Here is a 26,641-nt window from a genome sequence, read left to right as displayed (position 1 = left end):
AAGTTATTTAATTCAAGGAAAATTAGAATAGCCGAGTTATTATTGGTTTTGATAGTATGTAAAACTTTTAATATTCATTGCGTTATGTATTTTGATAGAGTTAAAACTACTTAAAACATAGAAACTCCATTATATTAATGTGAAATAGGTTTGAGATCGAGAAAAGTTAAGTTAAGTTAAGTTTAAAATTAAATAATATAATTAAATTGACGGCCGATTGGCGCAGTTTGCAGCGACTCTGCTTTGGGTGTTTATATGTATATTCTAAGTTTTTATGGATATTATTCACAAGCAATATTACAAGCTACGCTTACTTTGGGTGTAGATGGCGATGTGTGTATTGTCGTCAGTGGCGTGCATACAGGGTATGCACAGGGTGTGCAGATGATATAAAATGAAGAAATTGATGAAAGATGCCCGGACAGACAGACAGACAGACAAACATTTAATAAAAGTCGGTTTTGGACTCAGTATCGATTATAAAGCATCCCCCGGTCAAAATTTTCAAGATACGAGTATATTAAATGTACAGAAATCGTCCAGTTACAGTTTTATGTTAAGTATAGAAGATACTCGTAGATTAACAGGTGAAATCCTTGATTCCGCGCTTGGTATCCTCCTAGCTGTAGTTTTAAGTTTTTCTTTTTAATCTTTATTATTTTAAAAGTTTTAAGTTCACGAATGTTGAGTTATCACGATGCCCTAATGTAGTTATATATATGAACGTTTCATAAGTGCCTGTGATAAAGTCTACATGAATAGAACATTTTTGAATTTTGAATTCGAATTTTAATGTTATATTTCACTCCACATGTGGGCCCTTAAAATATATCATTAATGAGGTAGACTGTGAAGTAATAAAGAATCAAATTTAAATGAAAATTCAATTAAATTTAAATATATTATAATATACAATAAAAACGGAGCATATAAACAAGCGCGAACTCGTGGACAACTCAGTTTGATACCGGCTATTGTCGCGAGTGCATCACGGTTCACGATGACATGTCTTAGATTGTATGTTCTGTTACTCCTTGTTGCCGTAGTCAGAAGTCGAGAATGTTCAGATCCCATTGTAAAGGTAGCCAACGGTGAGATATTAGGTAAACAAAGAATCTCTACGAATGGCAGAAATTTCGTAAGCTTTCTCGGTGTGCCCTACGCCAGCCCACCGATTGGAAAATATAGATTTAAAGTAAGTGTTTTCAATCTTTAAAATTCGTTATTATTACTAAAGTAAGTCTATAACTAGACCTTCACTTTCACGGCTTCACCCGGCTAAGTTTGTTGTGGGCTCTTCTTAGACCAGGGCGCGTTTGGAACCTTCGTAGCTTTAGATTTAAGTTGGCGAACGAAGTTATCACCATCCCTACATGAATAAAGAAATTTTGAATTTGACTGCGATCCCAGTTGCTTGTGTTAAGAGATTACGCATTAAGATTGTACCGGGCTAATCCGTTAGGGGTATCATCATCGACTCAACCCATTACCGGCCCTCGACAGGGCACGGGTGTTTTCCCACAATGGCCCAGTACAGATTGGTGGACTCCACACACCTTTGAGAACAGTTTTTTTTATTCCACTATAAGTGATGATGCAGTCTAAGATGGTAGTGGGCTAACGTGTTAGTGGCTATAGTAGTCATACCCCTAATCAGTTTCTACGCGCCATCGCACCGGAACACTAAATCGCTTAGCGGCCCTTGTTAACGGGGAGGGTGGTAATTAGCCACGGCAAAAGCCTCCCACCAGAGCAGAGAAAAATCAGAAATTGTAAATGCCCAAATTGCCCCTGTCGGGAATCCACCCGGGGAACCCGGGGACCTCCTACTTAATTCCGCAGCGCTCACCGTTGCGCCAAAAAACTTTGCCGTATAAACATTTTACCATAATATATCAAATTCTTTTAGGAGCCACAGCCGATGCAACCCTGGTCTGGACCATGGAACGCCACGCGGCTTCCCCCTGGATGCCTTCAGTTCGATCCTTCGATCGATAAAATCACAGGTAATTTTCCATGAGAATTTGAACACACCTTAAAGATATGTTCAACTTTGTCATACGAGCTAGAGCAACCTACATCATCATCTTCGACCCATTCAAAGTCAAAAAATATCTTTATACAAGTAGGCCCATAGGTGGCACTTTTGATGCGTACATAAGAATTACACGGTAGTGAGATGATGGCGATAACCACATTCGTAAACTTAAAACTAAAACTACGAGGGTTCCAAACGCGTCCTGGCCTAAGAAGAAGCCCACAACAAACTTAGCCGGGTGTTTTTTTTTCGTTATCACCATCTCACAATGTCATTTAAAATTATTAGAAGAGCAACCGAGAATTACCGGCCCGCTACAGGGCACGGACCTCAGTGAGAAGGGTGTTGGTCGTAGTCCACCACGCTGGCCAACTGCGGATTGGTGGACTTCACACGCTTTTGGGGACATTATTGAGACCAGCGTGCAGGCATGCAGGTTTCCTCACGATGTTTTCCTACACCGTTGAAGCAAGTGATGATAATTCTTAAAACGCACGTAGCTTAGAAAAGTTAAAGATGCGTGCCGGGATTCGAACTCGGCCTCCCAAAAGTAAAGCCGAATCCTGCCCGCTAGACTATCACCGCTTTTACCACCACTTATTTAAGCTAGCCTTTCTTAATTACAAAAATCTGCCAGTAGAATCTAGCCCCAAAGTAAGCGTAGCTTATGTTATGGGTACTAAGATAACTGATGTTTTTTTTTTTATAAATAACATACATAAATACTTTTAACATATAGATAAACACCCAGACACTGAAAAATATTTATGTTCAGCTCAGTAGCATTTTCCAGTAGTGGGAATCGAACCCACGGTCTTGGACTAAAAAAGCAGAGTCACTGTCCACTGCGCCAATCGGCCTTCAACCTAGCTCTCACATCGACATTACATTTATCTTCACCCTAGGGTGTAAATAAATGTAAGCAGTATAGTAAATATTGCTACTATTTCAGAGTTATCCGAGTGAGATTATTTAAGATTATTAATTATAATAGTAATAAATATCAATCCTATCCTATCCTAATTGCTACTTCCTACTAATATTATAAATGATGGAAGATTTTTGTTACTCTGTTAAGAAAAAACTTCTGAACCGGAACGAAATTTGGATAGAAGTTACAGAATACCCTGGATTAACATAAAGGCTACTTTTCATCCCGGAAAAAGGTACGGTTCCAAGGGCTTTATGAAAAATGTTAAAAATTTAAGAAAAGATTAATGGTTTTTTTTATTTCTTCATAGCTCATGCTCCTTATCGGTTTCTACACGGCATCGTTCAGGAACCGTAAATCACTTGGCAACACGCCTTTGAATATTGGATAGAAACACGTTACTTTCCGGAAATCCATGATATATTATGAAAATTAAGATTAAAATAAAAAAATAATTAATTAACACGTCTTTGTCTCTAGGGTGTTAAGTAACCACGGCCAAACCAGAGAAAATTCAGTAACTATAAATTCTAAACAAATAATAATACAATGCCTTTATTCAGATACTAAATTCAAATTATTTAGATTAAATAATATTAACAGCAACTGCATCTGTTTATCTAAAAGAAAAACTAAGGACTCTTCCAACTTTGTCTATTCATGTCTATCTCTGGATTTCCTTTACCTTTATTTCCTGTTACAGCTTGAAGTTCATCTTCCCATCTTTTATATTGTCCTCCTAACATTTTTCTGGTTCTTTGGCTACCAGTTTGTGATTGACTTATTCCATTAGTCCTCATCACGCAATGTCCTGTCCATCACCATTTATGTTTCCAAAACCAAGGAAATAGGAGTTGCAGAGATTCCGTTTTATGTTAATTTTTGTTTGTGAACTTTTCGTGATATTTTATAACAGCGTTCACCACTGCGCCAAGGAGGTTGTGAGAAATCATCTTAAAAGTACACCAGAAGTGCCAAATTGTATACGTTGTTAATATTCACCATCAGTACCCCTTTTCAGGTAGCGAAGACTGTCTATTCGTCAATGTCCACACACCGAACCTTCACTCCAGTGCTCTACTGCCCGTCGTAATCTTCATCCACGGTGGAGCCTACGTTTACGGAGCTGGAGGACAGTACGACGGTGTACATATGATGGACAGAGACGTTGTCCTCGTGACAGTTAACTACCGTTTGGGACCGTTAGGCAAGTTCTCGTATCAAATAAACTTTAACGTAACGGATAGTCTTCTCTGAATTTACTTTATATATTCAAATTGTTAGCATAACTGCCTTTGCTAGCGTGTCTTTAAAAAAAAAACGTAAATTTGGAATTCGCAACCTCACCGCGGAGTTAGTTACCGTGTTACAAAACATTCTTAATACTCTGGCTAAAATTGTGCATAAAATCTGTGATCGACATAAGTTCGAGCGGGAATTCAAACTAATTGGAATCAAGATTAAAAAGGGAAGTTAATGATAAAATGGCTGGAATGGGCGGGCAAAAGAGAAGGGATAAGTTAATATTATGCTTTTATGATATTTGAGTTTAGGTATATACCTACTGTAATTAGAGTTAAAAATAAATTAGCGGCAATTAAACTTTAAGATAAGAATAAAGGATATTATTAAAATAAACTTTACTCACGACATTTTGGACTGTAAATAAATGTGTATTTAAATATTAACAGTGTTAATTTAAAGAGTCATATAAAGACGCTGCCTAAACCGAAGCACGCAGGAAAACCAAAAATTCTGCCGCCGCTCTAATTATCGATGTAAATTATAAAAAATGATAAGTAGAAGTATTTTCGAATATTTTTTGGCAGTATTTATATCCGTTTGGATATCACGTAAAAACTATTAACGGATTTGTATGCAATTGGATGCATTCATTCTTTCTTTGCTTGAGTTTTGGTTTAACTATGCTATAGGATGAAGTAACTCGAGATATCTCTGTACTCTAAGCAAAGAGGGTTGTAAAAACTGTATTGAAAAACTGCATGTGTGCTCTTCCGTCGAAAAATCTGTATATTTAAAAGAACGGTGTTAAAGAAAAGGTATCCAATTTTTATTTTCAATTTCTTGCATATTTTTTGTTGCTCTGTTTTGAATAAGACTCATGAATATTATAGCAGCAAGTTTTTTTTGTCATATTAAGACACTACAAGCAATGTTTTTGTTCATCAGGTTTCCTAAGCACGGGCGATACAGTTATACCAGGCAATACTGGTCTGAAAGATCAGTCATTTGCCTTGAAGTGGGTTCGCGATAACATCAAGTCGTTTGGCGGCAACCCTGACAGCGTCACACTTACCGGGTGCTCAGCAGGTGGTGCTAGTGTGCACTACCACTATCTGTCACCACTTTCTAAAGGTAATAATCTGACTAAATATTAAAGGAACTGCTGGTATAGCGCAAGACTTTGTTGGTTTAGTTTTTTTTCTAGCAATGTCAGAATAACCACCATCATCAACTCATTATCTGGTACCAGTCCTCATCGGGATACCCGTTTTAATTCTCCTCTTAGAATTAGAACGGCTTAGAGTCCACCACGCTGGTCAAGTATTGATTATAAGAATAGATGTTAGGAATTGGTTTTTTATAAATAAAATAAATAAATATACTACGACAATACTAACATCGCCATCTTGCCTCAAAGTAAGCGAAGCTTGTGTTATGGGTACTAAGATAGCTGATGAATATTTTTAAGAATACCCAACCACAGCCCACTGTGCCAACTGGCTGTCTGTGTTTGGATTAATCGTGTCTTTTTTTTAATACAATTTCGCAGGAGAATACAGGATGATGTTAGAATCGTCTTCTTCGTTAAATTCCTCGGATCAGTGTCCTGTCAATAATCTCTTAGTGTTTTGCATATTTGGGGTATCCGATTCTTCAGGGTCCATTACAGCTATGTGCCACGAGATAATTATGTCTACCGTTTTCTCATGCTGTTTCTAAAATAGAGAGAATGAATAGATATCTCATACAACGCAAGTTAGCCCTAGCCCTAGTAGATAATGCAATCCAATTTTTTTACATTATGAATTTGCACTCTAAATAAAATAATAATATGCTTCATTGACTACAATTATTATTACAGTAACATAAAATTCGTATACAAAAAAAGGAGAAAAAACATACTCTTAAAGTAATTAAAACGTACGTTGCGTCATTGTGGTCAGTACCAGAAGGTACCTGCTAAAGAATACTAAAGTATCAAAAAAGCTTATTAACTTTTTAATGATTTCCAGGTCTTTTCCACCGAGGAATCGCTTTTAGTGGAGCAGCATTTACATCGTGGGCGCATTCTATTAAGCCCGTGCAAAAGGCTAAAGAACTAGCCTCCCTCGTTGGTTGCGATACCACCAATAGCCGCGACATGGCTGAATGCCTCAGATCTAGACCCGGAGAAATGATTGTTAACGCCCAAATAGAGATGTTTGTGAGTTTGATGTTTATTTGTTTTATTGACTGATTTCTACAGATGTTTATCTGACGTATTATTTCATCATTATCAATCTATCATCGGGTGCGAACCAAGTCTTAGAATTAGAAGGGTTTAGATTTGCGAATTGCACATTCGTAGCCTTCGCAAGCCTTTTAGAACACTACAGACAACTTTCAGACATGCTGGTTTCCTCACGATGTTCTACTTCAACGTTAAATATATAATTACTTAAATAAAACGTTATATTTAGTACATGGTTTTTTTTTCATGTTCTCTTATTATGAATTGTTGTTTAACAATTAGTCTGTCCAGTAACAGGTTAAAATGTTAAAATGTTTGTGAATCGTCTAACATATACAAACCTAAATGATTCCCTTTATGAACCAGTTAACTTCGTTTCACCTAAAGAATGTCATATATTGAAAGTAATCAATAGTGGTGATTCTCATTAAGGAAAGTTCTGTTTTGAAACCACCACTAATTGAGGTAAATAAAACCAAGAAACATCAAATTGGTCCAACTATCATTCATTTGTTTACATTATTATACTGTCACTATGAACAGGACTATAGAGTGAAATGGTTCAACGTATTCGCGCCGACAGCGGAGGATCCCAATACGAAAAATCCATTCCTCACCCAGCATCCTTATACAGCCAGTCAAGCTGGTGAAATGCAACGTCTCCCACTCATCGCTTCCGTGACCTCTGAAGAAGGGTTGTATCCAGCAGCAGGTATTATACCCGCCTTAAATTGAAAAAACTTATCAATAATTTAGTTTAAACTAAATCTAACTGCACTTCATAAAATACCATTGCAATAGCTGAGTGTTAAACTTGAAAATCCAGCATTATGCAATGATCTTGAAGCATAATTTGCTTCTTCTTCTTGGCTGTAACACTCTAAGCAGAGTGGTCATGATCATCACGTTGGGACACTGCATGTAGCAGCTGTGACTCGCCTCAAAATCATTCGCCATTACTCCCAATTTGCAGACAGTATAGCACACTACTGCAAGTGATTTATAACTATGCCCTCTAGGGACTTCTACCATGCCCTGCACAACAAGGTGTTTTATGGAATTGCTTTCCCTCCGGGAAACGAGTCCTACCATTACTTCACAAAAAGAATTTTAGTTGCACTAATGTTGAAAGACGTTAACTGCTACACTCTCCGAATAAACGCCTCTTAGAAGAAAATATTTAAGAGCATAGACCCACTGTGCTACCAATGCGGGTTGGTGGGCTTAAGTTATCATACGTTAGTGAGAATTAGCGGGATCGAAGTGCGACACGAGACCCCGCTTACTAAACGATGTAACGAATCTCATATTTTTTGCAGCCTATCAAAAAGAGCCAACTATCCTGCCAGAGCTGGAAGCGAGATGGGAAGAACTTGCAAGCAACATTTTCGAGTTCAATGAAACTCTGCCTATCAGTATGCGTACCAGTGTTGCCAACAGGATAAAGGAAAAGTACTTAGATGGCAGACCTGTCAGTCAGAAAACATTTGACGAGCTCGTCCAAGTAAGAAAGTTATTTTTTATGACTACTAAGAGCGTAATTTTAAGGTCACGTTTAGGCATTTTACTTAAAATTAGAATAAAGATAAATAAAACGTAGAAATAAGAAGAAAGAAAGCTACACATTGTATATCTAACAAATTACGACCTAATGGCAAAACACCACTGCGTTGCCATTAGGGCGGAAAATAGCCGCTTTCGGAATTTTTCGTCAAACTATAAAGAGTTAAAATCAGATCAGTAATAAAATAGAAATATTAAAATTTTTGTGTTGCCAGATACATGTCAAATAGCTACAAGATAAATTTGAAAAAAATAACGGGAAATACTTATGTGTGAATTTTTGAGGTACCTAATTCCGGAAGATTAGTGTTTTTAACTGAATTTTTTATGGAGAAGATAATGAAACAATTGATTTGAGGAATCTAAGTGGAGAATAAAAATACGATATAGAGCCATCTGTCGTTTTCAACGCATGAGAACCGTAAATACTCAGTCATAAATACTAAATTTCATGGCATTTGCGTTTCAGACTAGGCTTGGACTTGTAGCAATTGCACAAAACATTTATATTAATGAGTAGGTGAACATTTAGGCAGAATATAATTATTAAAATAAAAATAATTTTCTACTTGGTCTATTTTTGTACTTTGTTTTGTATATTGTCATGTTGTTTAGGCTCTTGGGGATCGTTTGTTCACGGCGGACGTTGGCAAACTTGCACAAATACACGCTACGCAATCCCGCCAACCGACCTACTCTTACCGCTTCTCCTATAGCTGGCAGTATAGCTTCTCCAACGTGATGGCCCGAAACTATGAAAACTATGGTCAGTATGACTCGTATTATGTGCCAAATCTTACTAGGAGACCGAGATGCTCCAGAACTTCATAACCAGCTGTGTTGTGTGCGTGCCCCTAAAGCAAATAACCTTCGTCCACGAAAAAGTAAATTGTTCGTGGCCCCTTCTTGTAGAACTATTGCAAGAAACATATGCATTGTCATCATTCAACGCACGATACAACATGATAGGTGGATAGCATTGTTCCGCAAATTGTTAAGGTACTCTGAGAATATTGAATGACCTTTATTTTAATATTCGCAGAGTATTACTATAGTATATTAATATGATGTATAATGTTTTTGTTATGTTATTGGAATTTTTGTATAGTTAATCATAAATAAATAATGTAGTCTCATCTTGTTGGTGTAAGTGTCCCTAACAATATGTAAAAATAAATAAATAAATATTTTGTGGTAATTGAACGATTATAGTTATCAATGAGCTATTACAAGTTAATTCAAACGCTTTAGATCGCAGACTGATTAATTTCATTTAAAATTTTGACTGCGTACACGAAACCGCGCTCTTACTTCAATTCTGCGTAAAAATTTGTCACCAAATAGATCAAACTTGTCCTGCAGATTACTGATTCTTTCATTTTTGCAGGAGTATGCCATTCTGATGACGTAATCCTGGTTCTCAAGTATCTCCCAACGGAGACCACTTGTGCTGAAGATCTGCAGATGAGAGAAGCTCTTCTCGATATGATCTGTAGCTACGCCGAGACTGGGTAATCTTTTCAACACTACTGTTATATTATTGTCAACGTTTCTCAGTTTATTCATCTGTGACATTTTGTGTTGTTTCAACCGTCGCATTTCGAGTCGTTTAGTCATGAGTGCCAGAATATTAAAATATGTGTTCATTACAAAAAATACCAAAATTTATATTCGATAAAGTAGAGGGCACAAACTAGAATCAGCAGCGTTATTGTCCGTGACTTCGTCGACGGACACTTATAAATTTCCCATACAATCATTTTTCCGCTATCCAACACAATATCCAACTCCAACCACGTTGCTTTCCGAACTTACTTGCACACTGACTTCCTGAACTATTGAACTATCAATGCAAAAAAGATGTTTTTAATAAGTATTTATGTATATTAATTATTCATTTAAATATTTATCACTTATCTTAGTACCCATAACACAAGCTACGCTTAGTTTGGGGCTAGATGACGTAGTATAAGATATGCGCGCTTAAATAAAAAACAACCGCTTTATTATTAGTATAAATAGAAATTGTCTCGGACCTGAGCAACGTTATTTTTGTTGTAAAGCAAGTAATCGGCATTAAGTAATCAGATCTCGTATATCGAACAGGTTTAGAGATGTGTTCCACAGAAAAGGAAGCAGTCCGATAGACGTCCACTGCTGGACATAGGTCTTTTGTAGGGAGTTCCACGGTTCTGTGCCGCTTGAATCCAACGGCTACCTGCGACGCGCTTAATGTCGTCTGTCCACCTCGTTGGGGGTCGACTAACGCTGCGCTTACCAGTTTGGGGCTGCCATTCCAGTACCTTGGGACGCCAACGTCCATCCTTTCTCCGAACTATGTGCCGGTAACTCTGACCCGTTGAGCTATGTCGGTAACTCTGGTTCTTACACGAATCTCCACATTTCATTCCAAATCCAAAATGTAAATTAAGTACCCAACGTCCATCTACCTTAGCTAATAATATCTAATAATTAGAATTAACTTACGCCTTCCATTCTAGAGTACCAAAACTGCCGAATGCACCCAAATGGATGAAAGTCAAACCGGGACAAGAGGAATTGTCTTACATGGAAATAGCCGGACCGAGCGATATAAAAATGAAATCCAGTGCCGACTTCGGCAAAAAAACCTTTTGGGACAGTCTCGGCTTCAATGAAGATGACGACTTTAACGGAATTTATGATGAATTTTAGTCTATTGTTTAGTCCAAAATAAAGATTTAAACTTACGTATTTTTTACTTCCCTACCTTGAAGTTGGGTGACCTCGCTGGTGCATTGAGTGAGTGCTGTGGTCTTGTAAGCGACATGTCCAAGGTTCAAATCTGGCAGAGTCGGCAAAGAGAAAATTTATATTTTCTGAATTTTGTTTAGTCTCGTCTCACGGGAGACTCCAGCCGTGGCTGGAGTTCACAAGCCTACCGAAAACGTCGGATCTCCAATCAATTTAGCGTTTTTGTACGGGGTATGATAACTGCAATATCTCTAACAGATTAGCCCTCTACCACCTTACACTGCATCTTCACAAACCACCAATTTAAATTGCAATCAAGGTAGCAACTTATTGTAGATATATTATGAAAATTAAGCCTAATTAAAAAAAAAAACAGGAGAATCTGTGAAATGTAATTTATAATTTCTTCAATCCACACAATACAGATCTCCGGCAATGTTGGGTACATTTCGCTCCGTAACGGGAGCATCCTCAGGAGATGTTGACTTTACAATGAGTAATTGTTAAGTGAGTATGTTAACAATGTTAAAGATGTCATCACAGGAGATGAATTCTCGCAACTATCTTCTGATCCAACTAAACATCTTGCAGTTTGAAGGAGAATCTCTTGGCGGAATCAAATAATGTAATGTACGCATCATAAGTGCCACCCATGGGGCTGCTTGAATAACGATATTTTTGACTTTGACTACACAATAAATATTTATTCGTGCTAACGTTAATTATAATTCCAATCAGTAAAATCATAATGTTAATAGCAAACTAAAATTAATATTTCCAAAAAAATATAAGCCGTCTAACTGTACACTTATGGGCATGGTACCCAAAATTTGGCACCCCTTTGAATTGCTAGACTTAGCCGTTGGGCTAAATAAGCGCCAGCTCTTGGGGCACCAGACGTCAAGACCAATTTTTGGACACGATGTTTATAAAATTTTGCGTGTCCGAGGACATCAAGCCCAGTGTCTCAAACGCAATCGCTGCAAAAACGTATTCATTACAAATAACGGAGTATTTACTTTGACTATAATACTTATCATAAAATAATATTATTGGTTCGTTATCAACATTGTAAACATTGTAAAACATTGTAACATTGTAAAAGATATCTGAACCGTATAATAATAGAAGCACTGCGCTGTTAATCGTTCATGTTTATAAGAATTTGTAAGAGGAAACTCTGCTCGATTATAAATCATAAGTAGGTATTTGAGTATTTTATTAAATTTAGTTTTTTTTTAATGAATCCTTAGTTAATTCTATTATTAAACAAGCAACACGCTTCGACATGAGGGAATGTTACTCGTAAGTCGGCTATTGGTTTAAAGTAATTGATTAACGCTATATCAAACCGCTCTTTAACCGGCTTCCTATACGTCTTCACGAGATCAAAGAAACTTAGTAGGAACCTAAGCCTACGCGCTCGTTAAACATTTAATTGATTTTGTTCTTTGACACATTCAAATAATATCCTGCACAGAGAATTGAAAACATACAGAAATCGTATACACGACTAATATTGATATTAGTTACTTCAATTCATATAGCAATTGACAGTAATTATTTTACCTCGAATGTTCTAAACGTTTACCATAAAATTTGCTAAAATCGAAAAAGTTTGCTAAAATCGAAAAAGTTTGCAAAAATCGAAAAAGTTTGTGAAATAGCAATATTCCGCGGGTGTGAAGTGAAACTTGGGGCGTTTTCACTGTTTCCAGGCACAATTAACTGCTTGTCATAATGGCTGAATGAGGGTTCTGCGTGTTCTGAATTCTGTGATTCAGTAAAAGGCCACTTATTTTCGCACAAAACGCTAATTTCGTCCTGAGAACAAAGTTTCAAGCCATGTTTGACGACCATTTTTGGCATATTGAAAAGAAACCTCTTAATCATCATCATCCGCAAACTATTCCACGGGTTTTCTTTTAACTAACTATTCCACACTATGATAACATCCGCGATTTTCGCAGCTTTGTTATATACCTACATTAATATGTAAAGTGTATATAACATCCTATAAAAATAAACATAACATGTATTTTCCGCCAACACAAGATTACAAAAATATCAATTTTATATCAACTAGTTTAAGAGAATTAACCCACCACTCTGCTCCAAAGCGGGTTGGTGGGTTTTAACGACTTTTATCACAAGTTCGTGATAATAGGTGGGAGCGACGGCTTTAACCCCACCGCCAGTTTTTTAGCTATGAGCTGGTACTGAAAATTCTTTAACAAAAAAACACAATACTTACCTAACAAATTTTTGACACGACCGATGCGAACTTAGAACCTCGTGAAATGTAGTGGAACATGTTACCTACTAGACCAACGAGGCAGTTACACATCTAAAGATTTATTACGATTCATAAATGCTTGTGACAGGCTTACATGAGTAAATAATTTTTGAGCAAAGTTATTTTGAAGTAGGCATATTTATAGCTTCACTTATTAAAAATTTGAGGTCTCACTAATATGGCGTAACGTCGGAATTATAGTTTTGTCGCGCTCTGAAATTTGATAGGTTCAAGTGGGAAAAAATCACTATTTCGTTATTTCTTATCCTGCAATTTTATGTCGCATCGCCCTATTTTAGGTAGATTGATTATAATATGCCAAAGTTTTTTTTTTATTACTGTTATATTTGTTTTTATTGAAGTTGACATATAAAAATGTTAATTACTACTACAATAAACAAAAATAAGGTAGGCTGCAGAGAAGATTAAATAAAATTTAAATGATAATTCGAATTAATTTGAATAGGTGAGGAAGTGTTCGTATATTCAAATTCGAATTATCGTTATTCATGTAGGCCTATCACAGGCACTTATGAAGCGTTCATACATAATTATATGTTTACATTATTGTGAGGTGACGTTGATAACAACGTTCGTATAAAGCTAGGAGGGTTACAAACGCGTCCTTATATTTGAAATTGAAATTGAACAAAGCATATACACACACAACAACTGAAAAAGTTAATCGGATGCCAGCAAGCGTCGCGAGCGCGTTCGTATTTAAGATGTCGAGTCTAAAATTTATTGTTTTTTTATTCCTCGTTGCCATGGTGATAAGTCAAGAATGTAAAGATCTCATAGTAAACACAGTGAATGGTGAGTTATTGGGTGAATCGCGAGTTTCTACGGGTGGCAGGAAATTCGTTAGCTTTCTTGGTGTTCCCTACGCCAGCCCGCCGATTGGAGAATTTAGATTCAAAGTAAGTGGTAATATATTTTTCCCTTTATAATCTTTTACCTTCTTGAGAAAATATCTTTATTTTGTAGCCATTATAATATTAGCAAATTTAATTAAGAAAATACAGAATGCATAGCCATTATTGTATTCAGTGAATTGTGTCCAAAAACAGTGAAAACGCCCCGCGCACATCTCACTTTTCACCCGCGGAAAGTTGAAACCCGATTTTTTTCCCATTTTCCTATTTTATGGTTAACGTTTAGAACATTAGAGGTAAAATAATTACTGTCTGTGATAACTTGCATCCTTTTGATAAAGATTGGACAAATTATTTTTAAGCCTATACCGAAACCAAAATAAACGCAGAGAGAGGTTGCGGGCAACAGAAAGTATTATTTACGTATTTGTGTATAACCTTCTGTAAGAGGCCCAATTAAATATAAAACTGTGTTTTATGATTTATACCACGTGTACTCAAACAAACGTAAGTAGATAGAAATATTGTTAGTGTTATAAAAGACATATAAAATGTCTTGTTAGTGTTTTAATAACAGGCAAGTCTATCATGTTTTGTACAACATAGGTAATTAGTGCTTGCATTTGCTTATACATAACTAAATCTACACTTAATAAGTACTTATAAGCCAAAAGTTCGTAGTTGATTTATTATGATATCCTAGACACAGATATCTAGTTAGGAGTCGAATATTCACCCAAACATATGGCCAATTATTCTTTTTAAGTAAAAAGTTTACGTGTATTTAAATTAATTTGTATAACCTTGGCTGTAAGTGGGTTAAATGTATAACTAATGTATATTATTATAACTCTTTATTTGTACACCACATTAAGAACTATACAAGAAAAAAAGAAACATAAAAATAGAAGCCGAATACAAAAGGCGGCCTTATCGCTTATATAGCGATCTCTGCCAGGCGACCTTAGAATTAGGAAAAAAGGTACATGTACTTAAAATAAATAAATAAATAAATTGATCAACTTAATAGCGATAAAGTCTTATATTGTAGAAGTAGTACATCTTTTTATGACAGATCTACCGCCATGCTCATTTCTGCCGCTTAGCAGCATTGTTGCAATGCTGTGGCCCGGTCTTAAGACTGGTGTAATTACAGGCATGTGCCTTAAATAGATGCAGATCCTTACGGTTCCTCGCGGTTCGGAAGGAAGGAACTAGAACAAACAGTTCTTGTTGAACATACACGCACAACATTCACGTACAGATGGGCGCAGAGACCCATACACACACAAACATAAACACACACACACATTAACTCACACACACACACACATACACACGCGTTCCAGTCAGCATGCTATTCTCACTTAACCGTTAGAGAACTCAATACACCTTTGAAAGTTTCCTTTGTTAAACTGGATATATTATCTCAATGATTGAATCAATGTTCGGGAAGGCACTGGCCCCTAAGATACGGGATTTCCTAGTTTAGGGGTCAGCACTCCAAAGATTTATTGTACTGAGTTTGTGTAATAAATATTTTCTATTAATATTTCTATTATTTCTATTTCTATTTCTTGAGCACACTCTCCGAAGTATATCTTATACAATACCGAAAGGCAGGCAACCTTGCGACGATACTCAAAATTCTGAAGCTTACCAAGGAAGTGACTGAGAAGCGGTATACCTGTTTGTAAAAAATATACCTGATTACTTTATTCACACACCTTGTAGCTTACTTAAGTGGTTACATTCTCCAATCACGTAACCAGCGTTATACTTTAAATATGTTGCTTTTGTAGGATCCTCAACCGATGCCGCCGTGGACCGGGGTATGGAATTCGACGCGCATTCCCCCCGCCTGTCTTCAATTCGATCCTACGATTAATGGGATTATAGGTAAGTTTCCATAAAATTTAAATCGTAATAATTAGCCTATTAGAAGCTTTCGCTTGGTTGTTGGATCAAGGGTCGGATACAGAAGGCAGTAGTCCTTGAAACGGCGCGTATTGTGAGGAGGTTTCTCACTCTGGAGAGCCCTGACCACCGGTTGCTTGGGCATTCAAAAGCCTCGCAAGCGGAGGGTGGAAGTTTTTTTTTTTTTATAAATTTTTAATAGTGTTTTTTAATTTATTCTTAAGCATTGTTAATAATTAAAAAAAAAAGAAAAATAATAAATGATAGAAAATAAGCCTATTAAAGTCCCACGATTGGCAGGTTTAAACCATTCACTGGGATTGGAATAAACCGATCGATATTTTTCAGGTAGCGAAGACTGTCTGTTCGTAAATGTCCACACACCGAATCTGAGCCCTAATGCTTCGCTACCAGTGGTTATCTTCATCCACGGCGGAGCATTCGTTTACGGAGCTGGAGGACAGTTCGACGGTGTCCATATGATGGACAGAGACGTGGTCCTCGTAACAGTTAACTACCGTTTGGGACCATTAGGTAAGCTTATAATTTCTTAGTCAAAGTCTAGCAAGAGCAACGGTACTACCCGTTCTCCGTTATATTCACTTAGTCGCCTCGTACGACAACCGCGGGAAGGGTGGTGACAGACTGTATATTACTGTATACTGTATTACCGTATATTACTGTATACTGTATAGCCGTATATTACTGTATACTGTATACATTCAAGTAGGCACATAGATGGCACTTTTGATGCCTTCATTACATACAAAATATAAACATAGTAATGAGATGGCAATAACCATATTCGTAAACTTAAAGTGGTTTAAGGAGAAGTTAACAACCTAGCGGGGTGTTCTTTTTGTTATCACCATCTCACATAGTCATTTGGAACGCGTTATAGGCTATTGGTTAAACAATGTTACTATGCGGTATAAGACTCCATATCAGAGTAGATTTTGTATTACCTTTCTGAGCTCACATCAAAATATAAACGTACAACAGCTGTACATGCAGTAAAGTTGGCAACTCGACCAGTGTGCGAGGCAATATTTGACAAAATTGTTGCAAAACAAGCCTAAAATGTATATTATGGTAGTTATTTGCCCAGTTGGTTAATTGTTATTGTAAAATGGGCGTGAGACAACAGAGGCATTAAATATTATTTACTTAGGTACATATTGTACACTCATCATATCAAGCGAAAGACGTCCACTGCTGGACATAGGTCTTTTGTAGGGAATTCCAAATTCCACGGTTTTGTGCCGCTTGAATCCAGCGGCTACCAGCGGATAAATATTTTTCTGCTACACCAGGTTTCCTAAGCACGGGCGATACAGTAATACCAGGCAACACTGGTCTGAAGGACCAGTCATTCGCCTTGAAGTGGGTTCGCGATAACATCAAGGTGTTTGGCGGCAACCCTGACAGTGTCACACTTACCGGATTGTCAGTTGGTGGTGCTAGTGTGCACTACCACTATCTGTCACCACTTTCTAAAGGTACAGTAATTAAATAAATAAATAAATAAATAAATATACTACGACAATACACACATCGCCATCTAGCCCCAAAGTAAGCGTAGCTTGTGTTATGGGTACTAAGATGACTGATGAATATTTTTATGAATTATATATACATAAATACTTAGAAAATACATATAAACACCCAGACACTGAAAAACACTTAATGCTCATCACACAAACATTTTCCAGTTGTGGGAATCGAACCCACGGCCTTGGACTCAGAAAGCAGGGTCGCTGCCAACTGCGCCAGTCGGCCGTCAATTATTTTAAAGAAAGAAAGAAATAAAGAAGGAAAAAACATTTATTTAAGTGTTACAAACAATACATCTTATAATAATAAAGTAACAACATAGTATACATACAATGGTTGTGTGTAACACCAGACAGAAAGGTGTACAGCTCAGCATTTGCCATGCATTGTACCTGAGTACATGCATGCCGCTGATTTTCAGCTGAGACCCGAGTGCCGATACGGCAAACTAAATAGATAAATAAAAATAATGAAATAAATAAATAAAGTGAAGCACACACAGCAAAATTATGATTATATTAAAAATAAAAAAAAATCAGAAATACAAAATACAAAATAAAATGTTGTAATTATATAATTACTACTAGATTTCATTTAAGGGCTAACTTGAAGTGGAATATAAAAACCTTTGACTCAAAATGACATTTCATAACGCCTAAGATACCAGAAGGCATCATGGTGTTGTCTCAGTCTCAATACACGACTAAAGTGTATCGTTTTTTCGTCTTTCGGATGGACACTTGCCGATAATCACCTGAGGGATTACGACGGCGCAACGAAGTGGGGGACGTCGACCTTTTTGGCCTCCTTCGAGGACTCGGACCTCGGCTCGGTTCGACGTTAATCAGACTGTTTGAAGTGTATCGAAAATGCACCCGTTTCATGTTATAAATATCAGAATACCCTTTGCAAAATTACTGTTGTACACATTATATTCGTACTCGTAATCTGTAACTTGAAATATGACACGTCATACTAATAATATTTTTAAACATCAATTTCTAGGTCTATTCCACCGAGGAATTGCTTTCAGCGGTTCAGCTTTTTCACCTTGGGCTTATTCTACTAAACCTGTGCAAAAGGCCAAAGAACTGGCCTCCCTTGTTGGTTGTGCTACCAACAACAGTCGGGAAATGGCAGAGTGCCTTCGGTATAGACCTGGAGATATGCTAGTCGAGGCTCAAATTGAGATGTTTGTAAGTTTGGTACGCTTTTTACACCTCGACACTCTCTCTCGCCTCTTTTTTAACCCCCAATTCAAAAACTACGGGGTCTTATAAGTTTAACGTGTCTGTGTGGGTATCTGTGTGTGTGTCTGATATGGGCGCAGGGTCGCTGCCCACTGCGCTAATTGGCCGTCACTTAAGAACTGTTCTTAGCTATGTTTGAAGAAAATCGGTCTCAGATGGCCGCTGCTACAATTGACATATATTTTTTCACAACTCCCTCAATATGGGTATCAAATGAAAGGGCATGACTAGTAGAATAATGAAATATATAAGTCGAGGTTTTTTAAATTTGTGATTTATATATTTCCAAAGAGCTACTTAAAATTCTAACAATGATTTCAGGACTGGAGAATGAAATGGTTGAATATATTCGCGCCGACTGCGGAGGATTCCGCAACGAAGGTTCCTTTTCTCACTCAACATCCTTATGTTGCCAGTCAAGCTGGAGCGATGCAACGTCTCCCACTCGTCGCTTCAGTGACCTCTGACGAAGGGCTGTATCCCGCAGCAGGTACGATGAACTCCTGTATTTATACTACCTTATCATTAAAAACTATCACTTCGGCAATTGCTAGTTACCACCCTACCCACAAAGACGATTACGACTACCGCTAAGCGATTCAGCGTTTATTTATTTAGAGCAATAACAACAAGCATATTACACGTTTTTTAGTTAAGCACACACACAAAAACAGGAACTGATATACACGTCAATTACAAGTGCACATAGCATTGAAAAAGCGTCATGTAAACTTAATTTGACAAAGAATTAAACTCACCATAAGTGTACGGTGAGTATTTTCCTAAAAGCTGTGGACGAGTCATGGGAGATATCGATGCCAGGTATCAAAGTTAGGTAACTCGTGAACTCCTAACTTGTAACTCTTTTTAGCGGTTGTAGAACAGGTTAACCCTACTTTGCTACTACAGCTTCCCTCTTTCACTTACGGCCTAACTTGTAATGGAATTTAAAAAAAACGAAATAAAAAAACTTTATGAAAAAATAAGAAGAAGATCCAGTGAGAATTTATTCCTGTGAGATCGAATCTTTATCTATGAGTGCTGTTTAATTACAGCTTACTTTGTCTAGAAGATTCAACTACGGATTACGAGATCCTAAAATTGTTTTTAATAAAATCTTTTTAGGTAATTATTTTGCTGCCAATGCCAATAACACTGGCTAGCTTCGTAATTCATATAAACTATGCTTTAGGTAAAATATGCCAGTAGATTGAGATGGTATTAGCCTTATAGTACCTACGAATATTTTAAAGCATACTATTCTAGGTTGTCTGCCATTTCACTGACAAATTCTGCATTTACTGGGCTTAAAGGGATGTGCATAATCATCATCCACCCATTATAACCATCACACTACAGAGCCCGGGTCTCCCCTCAGAATGAGAAGGGTTTCAGCCGTAGTCCACCACGCTGGCCAAATGTGGCTTGGTGTACCTACTTCACACCCCTGGCGATGGCACCCCTTCACATGGCGAACTCTCAGGCATACAGGTTTCCTGGGATGTTTTTCTTCACCGTTAATGCAAGTGATGTTTAAGCATGAAGCGCACACGACTTCGAAAAGTTAGAGGAACGTTCCAGGGTTTGAACTCTGTCTCTCCGAAGGATAATCCGAAGTCCTACACAGTAGGCTATCACCTCTTCGCAAAGGGGCATTAGCAAGATTATAATTATTATTATAACAATCTTAATTTGCACCGCCGGGGTTCCGAGGTGCTGGAACCGTGACCCCGCACTGTTAAACGCAGCGTTGGTCGGCCACCAACGAGGTGGATAAACGAGTCGCTGGAAGCTGCTGGAAACAAGCGGCCCAGAACCCTGGATTTTGGATCTCCCTACAAAAGTCCTATGGCCAGCAGTGGACTTCAATCGTTTGAAGTGATGAGGTACCATATTTATGACGATAAATATTTTTTTAGCCTACCAAAGAGAGCCCACTATCCTACCAGAGCTGGAAGCGAGATGGGAAGAACTTGCCAGCAACATTTTCGATTACAATGACACCCTGCCTATTAGCACGCGCTCCAGTGTTGCCAATAGGATAAAGCAGAAGTACTTGGAGGGCAGACCTGTTTCCCAAAACACATTTGAAGAGCTCGTTCAAGTAAGCAACTTATGTTTAGTCATTTCAGTTTACAATGTTGGTAAAGATGTGAGGTAGATGCAAATAGAAAAGAGCGTAAGTTGAAGTTTATAACACTAACACTGAAAAGGTTTTTGTTTGACACGGCTTTGTGGCCATACTGACAATGATAAATGAATGGCTGAATGAATACACTTTGTGTTTAGATAAAACACACGTATCAATAATAATTGTTATATAAAATACTTGCACCATTTCAATTAACGTAAAACTCGGATCTTTCAATGATTTTATCTGCAAAGCTGATATCCAGAATAGCTCGCCGTGCATCCAGGCTGCTTCGTGAAAAACGTTAACCAGCCCTTCTGTCTCCAGATGAGAAATTTTACCACTTTAACTTATAACTACATGGCATCAGTAGTTTTGGCAAACAGTTATTTAATCTAGCTACTTAGTTAAATTTTGTAAATGTTTAACAACATTTATAATTATATTATTTGCCTAATTAATTTTAAATGGCATTATTATTATTGTTTCTGATTTTTTTTTTATTCTTTAAATCTATTTTTTAAAATAGTTGCACTGTCTCTGACAGTCGATTGTGAAGGGTCTGTTTAATTAAATGTTTACTTGTTATGTACCCACAATTTGGCAAATAAATAAATATTATTATATTCTATCATTTATTATTTTTCTTTCTTTTTTTTTTAAAATTATTAACAATGCTTGAAAATAAATTAAAAAACACTATTAAAAATTTATAAAAAAAAACTTCCACCCTCCGCTTGCGGGGCTTTTGAATACCCAAGCAACCGGTGGTCAGGGCTCCAGAGTGAGGAACCTCCTCACAATACGCGCCGTTTCAAGGACTACTGCCTTCTGTATTCTACCCTTGATCCAACAACCAAGCGAAAGCTTCTTAAGATGTTGGTCGAAGCTTTTCGCGAGAAGACCATTGACTGAAACGACGATCGGAACAACAACGGTCGACTCAACTTATTATTATTATATTTATATATTATATACATATCATATCTGATTTTCAATACAGCGTACATTATTCCACAATTCAAGCCCTTTAATTTGATACTGTTCGATTGAGGGAATTGTTTAAAAATATGTCATCTGCCATTTTGTGGCGGCGGCGACTTTTAGCAACTGTAGAAGACAAGAACACTCCCGACTTATTCACCTTTCAAACAATAAAACTCAAATTCTAAATCAGTTCATCTCTTCTGGAAATACGATGTCACAAAAAGATACACACTCTCACACACACTCACACACATACACACACATACAAGACAAACTTATAACACCATTTTATAGTTTAAGTGCCTACTAATAAACGTTGTTACTCTGCAAAATAAACCAAAGTTTTCTCTCTATCTTTCATCGGTAATTTGGCATTCAAAAGAAGAAGACAAAACATTGCCTTACTAAGCAACCACTTTACAATGTTCCATATTAAGGGGTAAGCATTTTAATATTGCATGTCTGTTTGTGCAGGCTCTCGGAGATCGTTTGTTAAAGTCAGATGTTGGAAAGATGCCACTTATACACGCCTCACGGTCCCGCCAACCGACCTACTTCTATCGCTTCTCCTACAAGTGGCAATACAGCTTCTCCAACATTTTGGCCCGAAACTATGAAAGCTATGGTAAGTATATTACTCGCATTGTGCAATTGTTTGAGGCAAATTAGTAACAAGTATTTGCCTGTAATAAATTCGATGCAATGACGCGTGCTTTGTGGTGACCGAACAATATTCACAATTAAGAAGGACGGGTTGAATTATTTGTTTCATTTTGCCCAAAGTTTGTGAAAATCTGGTCAATATTATCGCTACTTCACGTCGCGTCGCCTCCCACCTAACGGGATTTCTCGCCTTTGAGAAGGCACGATGCGGGTAACCCCTTACTGGTTGAATGCCCAATGCCTAATTGGTTAGCCCACAAGAGACACATGATTTTAATTTTGCATGAAGTTCCGGCTGTATCTGATTTCTTTCCGTAAAATCGATGGCAGAGTTTTACTCAAAAAATTTATATTTTCGGATTCACAGATAAATCTAAGAGACAGTAAATAATGTGCCTCTAAAGCCCGTGAAGCATTATTTAGTTTTTAATTAACACGTTATATATATAATCACAAAAAGCAAATCAATAAATTTAATACAAATAATTTCTAAACTTAAAACTATAAGTGTTTAATTGTTACAGGAGTGAGCCACGCTGATGATGTTATACTAGTTCTCAAGTTCCTACCGACGGAGACAACTCGCGCTGAAGATCTGCAGATGAGAGCTGCTCTTCTCGATATGATCTACAGCTACGCCACGACTGGGTAATCACTTTTATCTATAAGAATACCGTGAAGCGTCGATAGGACTTCGACTTCACTTCATGAGGCCGAGTTCGAAACCCAGCACGCACCCATAACTTCTCTAAGTTATGTACGTTTTAGAAAATTAAAATATCACTTGGTTCAAAGGTGAAGGAAACCATTGTGAGGAAACCTGCATGCCTGAAAGTTGTTACCATAATGTTCTCAATGGTGTGTGGAGCCCACCAATACGCACAGGTCCGCAGAGGTCTATAGATTCATTGTTCAACGATAGATAACTCAACGAACGAGAGATAGATTCATTCTCAACGTTGTAATTAAAAAAAAACATACATTTTTTAACAAATAACAACTTTGCTAAGAAACTTAAATAAATAAATAAATAAATATACTACGACAATACAAACATCGCCATCTAGTCCCAAAGTAAGCGTAGCTTGTGTTGGTACTAAGATAACTGATGAATAATATACATAAATACTTATAATATACTAGCTGTTGCCCGCGACTTCGTCTGCGTTTGATTTTGTTTTTAAAGTATTCAGTATCGCGAAGCCTTAAATGAGTATAGTTGTATATACATATAACATGTGACTGTTAATTATTTATGGACAAATAATTTGCAATAAAATAAAATTGTGACTTTACTTAAAGATCTAAGCTATCCTATCTCTTAATTTAAAATCGGTTCAGTAGTTTAGGAGTCCATCGCGGACAAACATCGTGACAGGAGATTTATATATATTAAGATAGATAAACACCCCGACACTGAAAAACATTTATGTTCATCACACAAATATTATCCAATTGTGGGAATCGAACCCACGGCCTTGGACTCAGAAAGCAGGGTCGCTGCCTACTGCGCCAATCGGCCGTCATACTTACCTACTAACTTATCAACAGATTACAGATAGATTGAATAGAGGAAACGGACGTTAATGGAATAAAGTGTCTAACCGCCTGTTCAAGAAACACTACTATAGTGGAGTGGTTTTTGTTGCTCCAATTAGTCGTGTACACGGATTCTGTATGTTCTTAATTCTGTGCTGATAATGATAAATATTATTTCAGAGTACCAAAACTGCCAAATGCTCCCACATGGTTGAAAGTTAAACCGGATCAAACTGAATTATCTTACATGGAAATAGCCGGTCCGAGAGATATGACAATGAAATCCAGCGCGGACTTCGGCAACAAAACCTTCTGGAGCAGCCTCGGCTTCAATGAAAATGAAAACTATAACGGAATATACAATGAATTTTAGACTAATAGGAACATTGTGTGGGTGGTTTATAAATAAATAATAAATATATATTTCATAAGGTGTCCCCCTTCGTATTTCCTTATGGCAGACACGCGCATAGTACCTACGCTACGCAACGCGGACTTGATAAAGTGACAGAAGTCACATGATTTCAATTTTACATGTGATGTTAGGGTTATATCCGATTTCTTTCAGTTAAAACTATGGCAGTAGTTTAATTAAAAAAAAGGTTTTCGGTTTCACGTAACGTAAGTCCCAGAGACAGTATATAATGTTCCTCTGAAGCCTGTGAAGAATTATTTCGGTTTAATAATTAATATAATAATAATAAATAAATATACTACGACAATACATACACCGCCATCTAGCCCCAAAGTAAGCTTAGCTTGTGTTATGGGTACTGAGATAGCTGATGAATATTTTTTTATGAATATAATACACATAAATACTTATAATATACAGATAAACACCTAGACACTGAAAAACATTCATGTTCATCACACAAACACTCTCCAGTTGTGGGAATCGAACCCACGGCCTTGGACTCAGAAAGCAGGGTCGCTGCCCACTGCGCCACTCGGCCGTCAAATCCGTAATATATTCGTATATCCAACTTTTGTTTCAACCGAATCGCTTGGCATAACGTCTTTGTAGGTAGTGTAACTAGCCACTGCCGAAGCCTTCCACCAGAATATACCTACGTGGGAGAATTCAAAAATATAAATATCCAAATTACCCCGCCGGTACCTCCCACTTGCGAAGACAGGAAGGTCAAAAAAATATTGTCGCCTGTTATTCCCTAACTAGATATTTTTATCTCACTCAATCGCCCCTCAGATGAGAGTGCCAATTCACCAACCAAATAAATATGTCTCTAAAATCTTTTTTTTCAGTGCATAGATATCTGAAGGACATAAATAACCCGATTATTTTTATTGTTATTCATCGAAAAACTTTGTACCCCTTTTTACGAAAGTGTGCGCGGTCGGCGGAGTATGAAATTTCCTACACTCTTAGTTAAATAAAGAACAAGTGCAGAATTTTTTTTTTTTAATTATACATAAAAATACATTAATTCAATACAAAAACTTTACACACACTACCATGTATTTGACAAACACGCATATATTATGTATATATAATCTTTTCCAGTAGTGTCATAAGACAAATGAACAATGTAGTCTTGGCGAAATCATTGATTATAGAAGTATAATCTATGCCAACAGAACCGAAATAATGCCCAAGTTGAATTTCGACCTCTTGGCGACCACTAGTATCATTAAATACCTAAATGTAACACACTAGTTTGCGGTTAGATTATAAATATCTTGACTATTTTGAATTTGATCATTAACACAAACCAGTTTACCTAGTAATTGGTACTCCGTGGATATACTAGTTCTTATTTATCAAGTTAGCGAACATTTAGAGCCCATGCACACGGTGTATTTTGTCACGCTCTTCAAACAACTCAAGTTCAAATAGTTCGTTTCTAAAAAACCCTCGCAAACAGACGCCTTAGTTTGAAACTAAAACAATTTTTACTGTTATCAAATAATTACATGGCATCCCTGATTTTAATATAGCAGCACAGTTGCTGGTCAGCTTTCTTTTCCTCCTTTGCCTTTCAAGCGAATGATCTACTCGTGTATTAATAATTTAACCCGAAAACTCCTGTATTTTAGGCGTGAAAAAAGAAAGTAGAACGATTTTAATAATTATTTTATAGGTGAGCATTCGTTTTATGCCACATCTACTGTCTCAAGGTAACATTGGTGCCATTGTTTATACAAACGTTGGTTTGTAATTATCGTGATGCGAAAAAACCCGGTTTTCGTTCTCGGTTTTTTAAAAGTATAATATCTACCCATCCATAAAAAAAACATGTGTCATTTTTATTCGTTGTTTTATTTTTAGTAATAATTATAAAATTTATCGTTGTTTTATTTTTAGTAATAATTATAAATTTTATTTCAGGCATAGCCCATATACAGTGCACATTAACATTGAAAAAAGAAATTAACATAAAAAGAAGAACAAATTAAATTATCTTTATTATTATTTTAATAATAAAATAATATGTAATAATTTTTGGTAGGCTTATTTTTATCTGACGTAAAATACAGTTTATGGTATTTACTAATTTAGGATACTTGGAATATTGATGTGTATTTACTTTCAAGAAACCAACACACAGTAACTACCGAAGTTAGCACGAGTATTTCAGTGTTATTTTATCGATTCACATTTGCAGCGAACAGTATTTGTGCCAGTATTGGGACAACGTGTGTAGAAGGCCTTATAGTAAATACATAA

The 26,641-nt window shown here is 36.8% G+C and overlaps 2 protein-coding genes across 2 annotated transcripts; both read left to right on the top strand.

Annotated features, from left to right (window-relative positions):
* Window positions 1-975: 975 nt before the first annotated feature.
* LOC120628708 (venom carboxylesterase-6-like) lies at window positions 976-10,702 on the top strand. Its single transcript, XM_039897277.1, has 10 exons — window positions 976-1,195; window positions 1,910-2,006; window positions 3,991-4,176; window positions 5,160-5,345; window positions 6,227-6,417; window positions 6,988-7,156; window positions 7,764-7,948; window positions 8,623-8,773; window positions 9,395-9,518; window positions 10,509-10,702. The coding sequence occupies exons 1-10, from the start codon at window positions 1,001-1,003 to the stop codon at window positions 10,699-10,701; spliced, it is 1,677 nt and encodes a 558-aa protein (XP_039753211.1). The 5' UTR covers window positions 976-1,000; the 3' UTR covers window position 10,702.
* Window positions 10,703-13,716: 3,014 nt separating this feature from the next.
* LOC120628716 (venom carboxylesterase-6-like) lies at window positions 13,717-24,336 on the top strand. Its single transcript, XM_039897294.1, has 10 exons — window positions 13,717-13,956; window positions 15,714-15,810; window positions 16,177-16,362; window positions 17,142-17,327; window positions 18,388-18,578; window positions 18,954-19,122; window positions 20,552-20,736; window positions 22,225-22,375; window positions 22,938-23,061; window positions 24,133-24,336. Exons 1-10 carry the CDS (start codon window positions 13,726-13,728, stop codon window positions 24,323-24,325), a joined length of 1,713 nt encoding a protein of 570 aa, XP_039753228.1. The 5' UTR covers window positions 13,717-13,725; the 3' UTR covers window positions 24,326-24,336.
* The last annotated feature ends 2,305 nt before the right edge of the window (window positions 24,337-26,641 follow it).

This window comes from Pararge aegeria, chromosome 13 (genome assembly GCF_905163445.1).
Source record: "Pararge aegeria chromosome 13, ilParAegt1.1, whole genome shotgun sequence".
In the NCBI taxonomy this organism is placed as follows: Eukaryota; Metazoa; Arthropoda; class Insecta; order Lepidoptera; family Nymphalidae; genus Pararge; species Pararge aegeria.
The sequence above is the reverse complement of the archived record's forward strand: the minus strand, read 5'-3'. Positions and strand labels throughout refer to the sequence as shown.

What these genes read in the sequence shown, in the direction of transcription:
- LOC120628716 (XM_039897294.1), top strand. Translation starts at nt 13,726, where the DNA reads ATGCCAGCAAGCGTCGCGAGCGCGTTCGTATTTAAGATGTCGAGTCTA. An exon ending in TCTGTCACCACTTTCTAAAG is followed by an intron (nt 17,328 to 18,387) that starts GTACAGTAATTA and finishes ATCAATTTCTAG; the next exon opens with GTCTATTCCACCGAGGAATT. An exon ending in AGGCTCAAATTGAGATGTTT is followed by an intron (nt 18,579 to 18,953) that starts GTAAGTTTGGTA and finishes CAATGATTTCAG; the next exon opens with GACTGGAGAATGAAATGGTT.
- LOC120628708 (XM_039897277.1), top strand. Translation starts at nt 1,001, where the DNA reads ATGACATGTCTTAGATTGTATGTTCTGTTACTCCTTGTTGCCGTAGTC. An exon ending in TTGGAAAATATAGATTTAAA is followed by an intron (nt 1,196 to 1,909) that starts GTAAGTGTTTTC and finishes AAATTCTTTTAG; the next exon opens with GAGCCACAGCCGATGCAACC. An exon ending in ACGCCCAAATAGAGATGTTT is followed by an intron (nt 6,418 to 6,987) that starts GTGAGTTTGATG and finishes CACTATGAACAG; the next exon opens with GACTATAGAGTGAAATGGTT.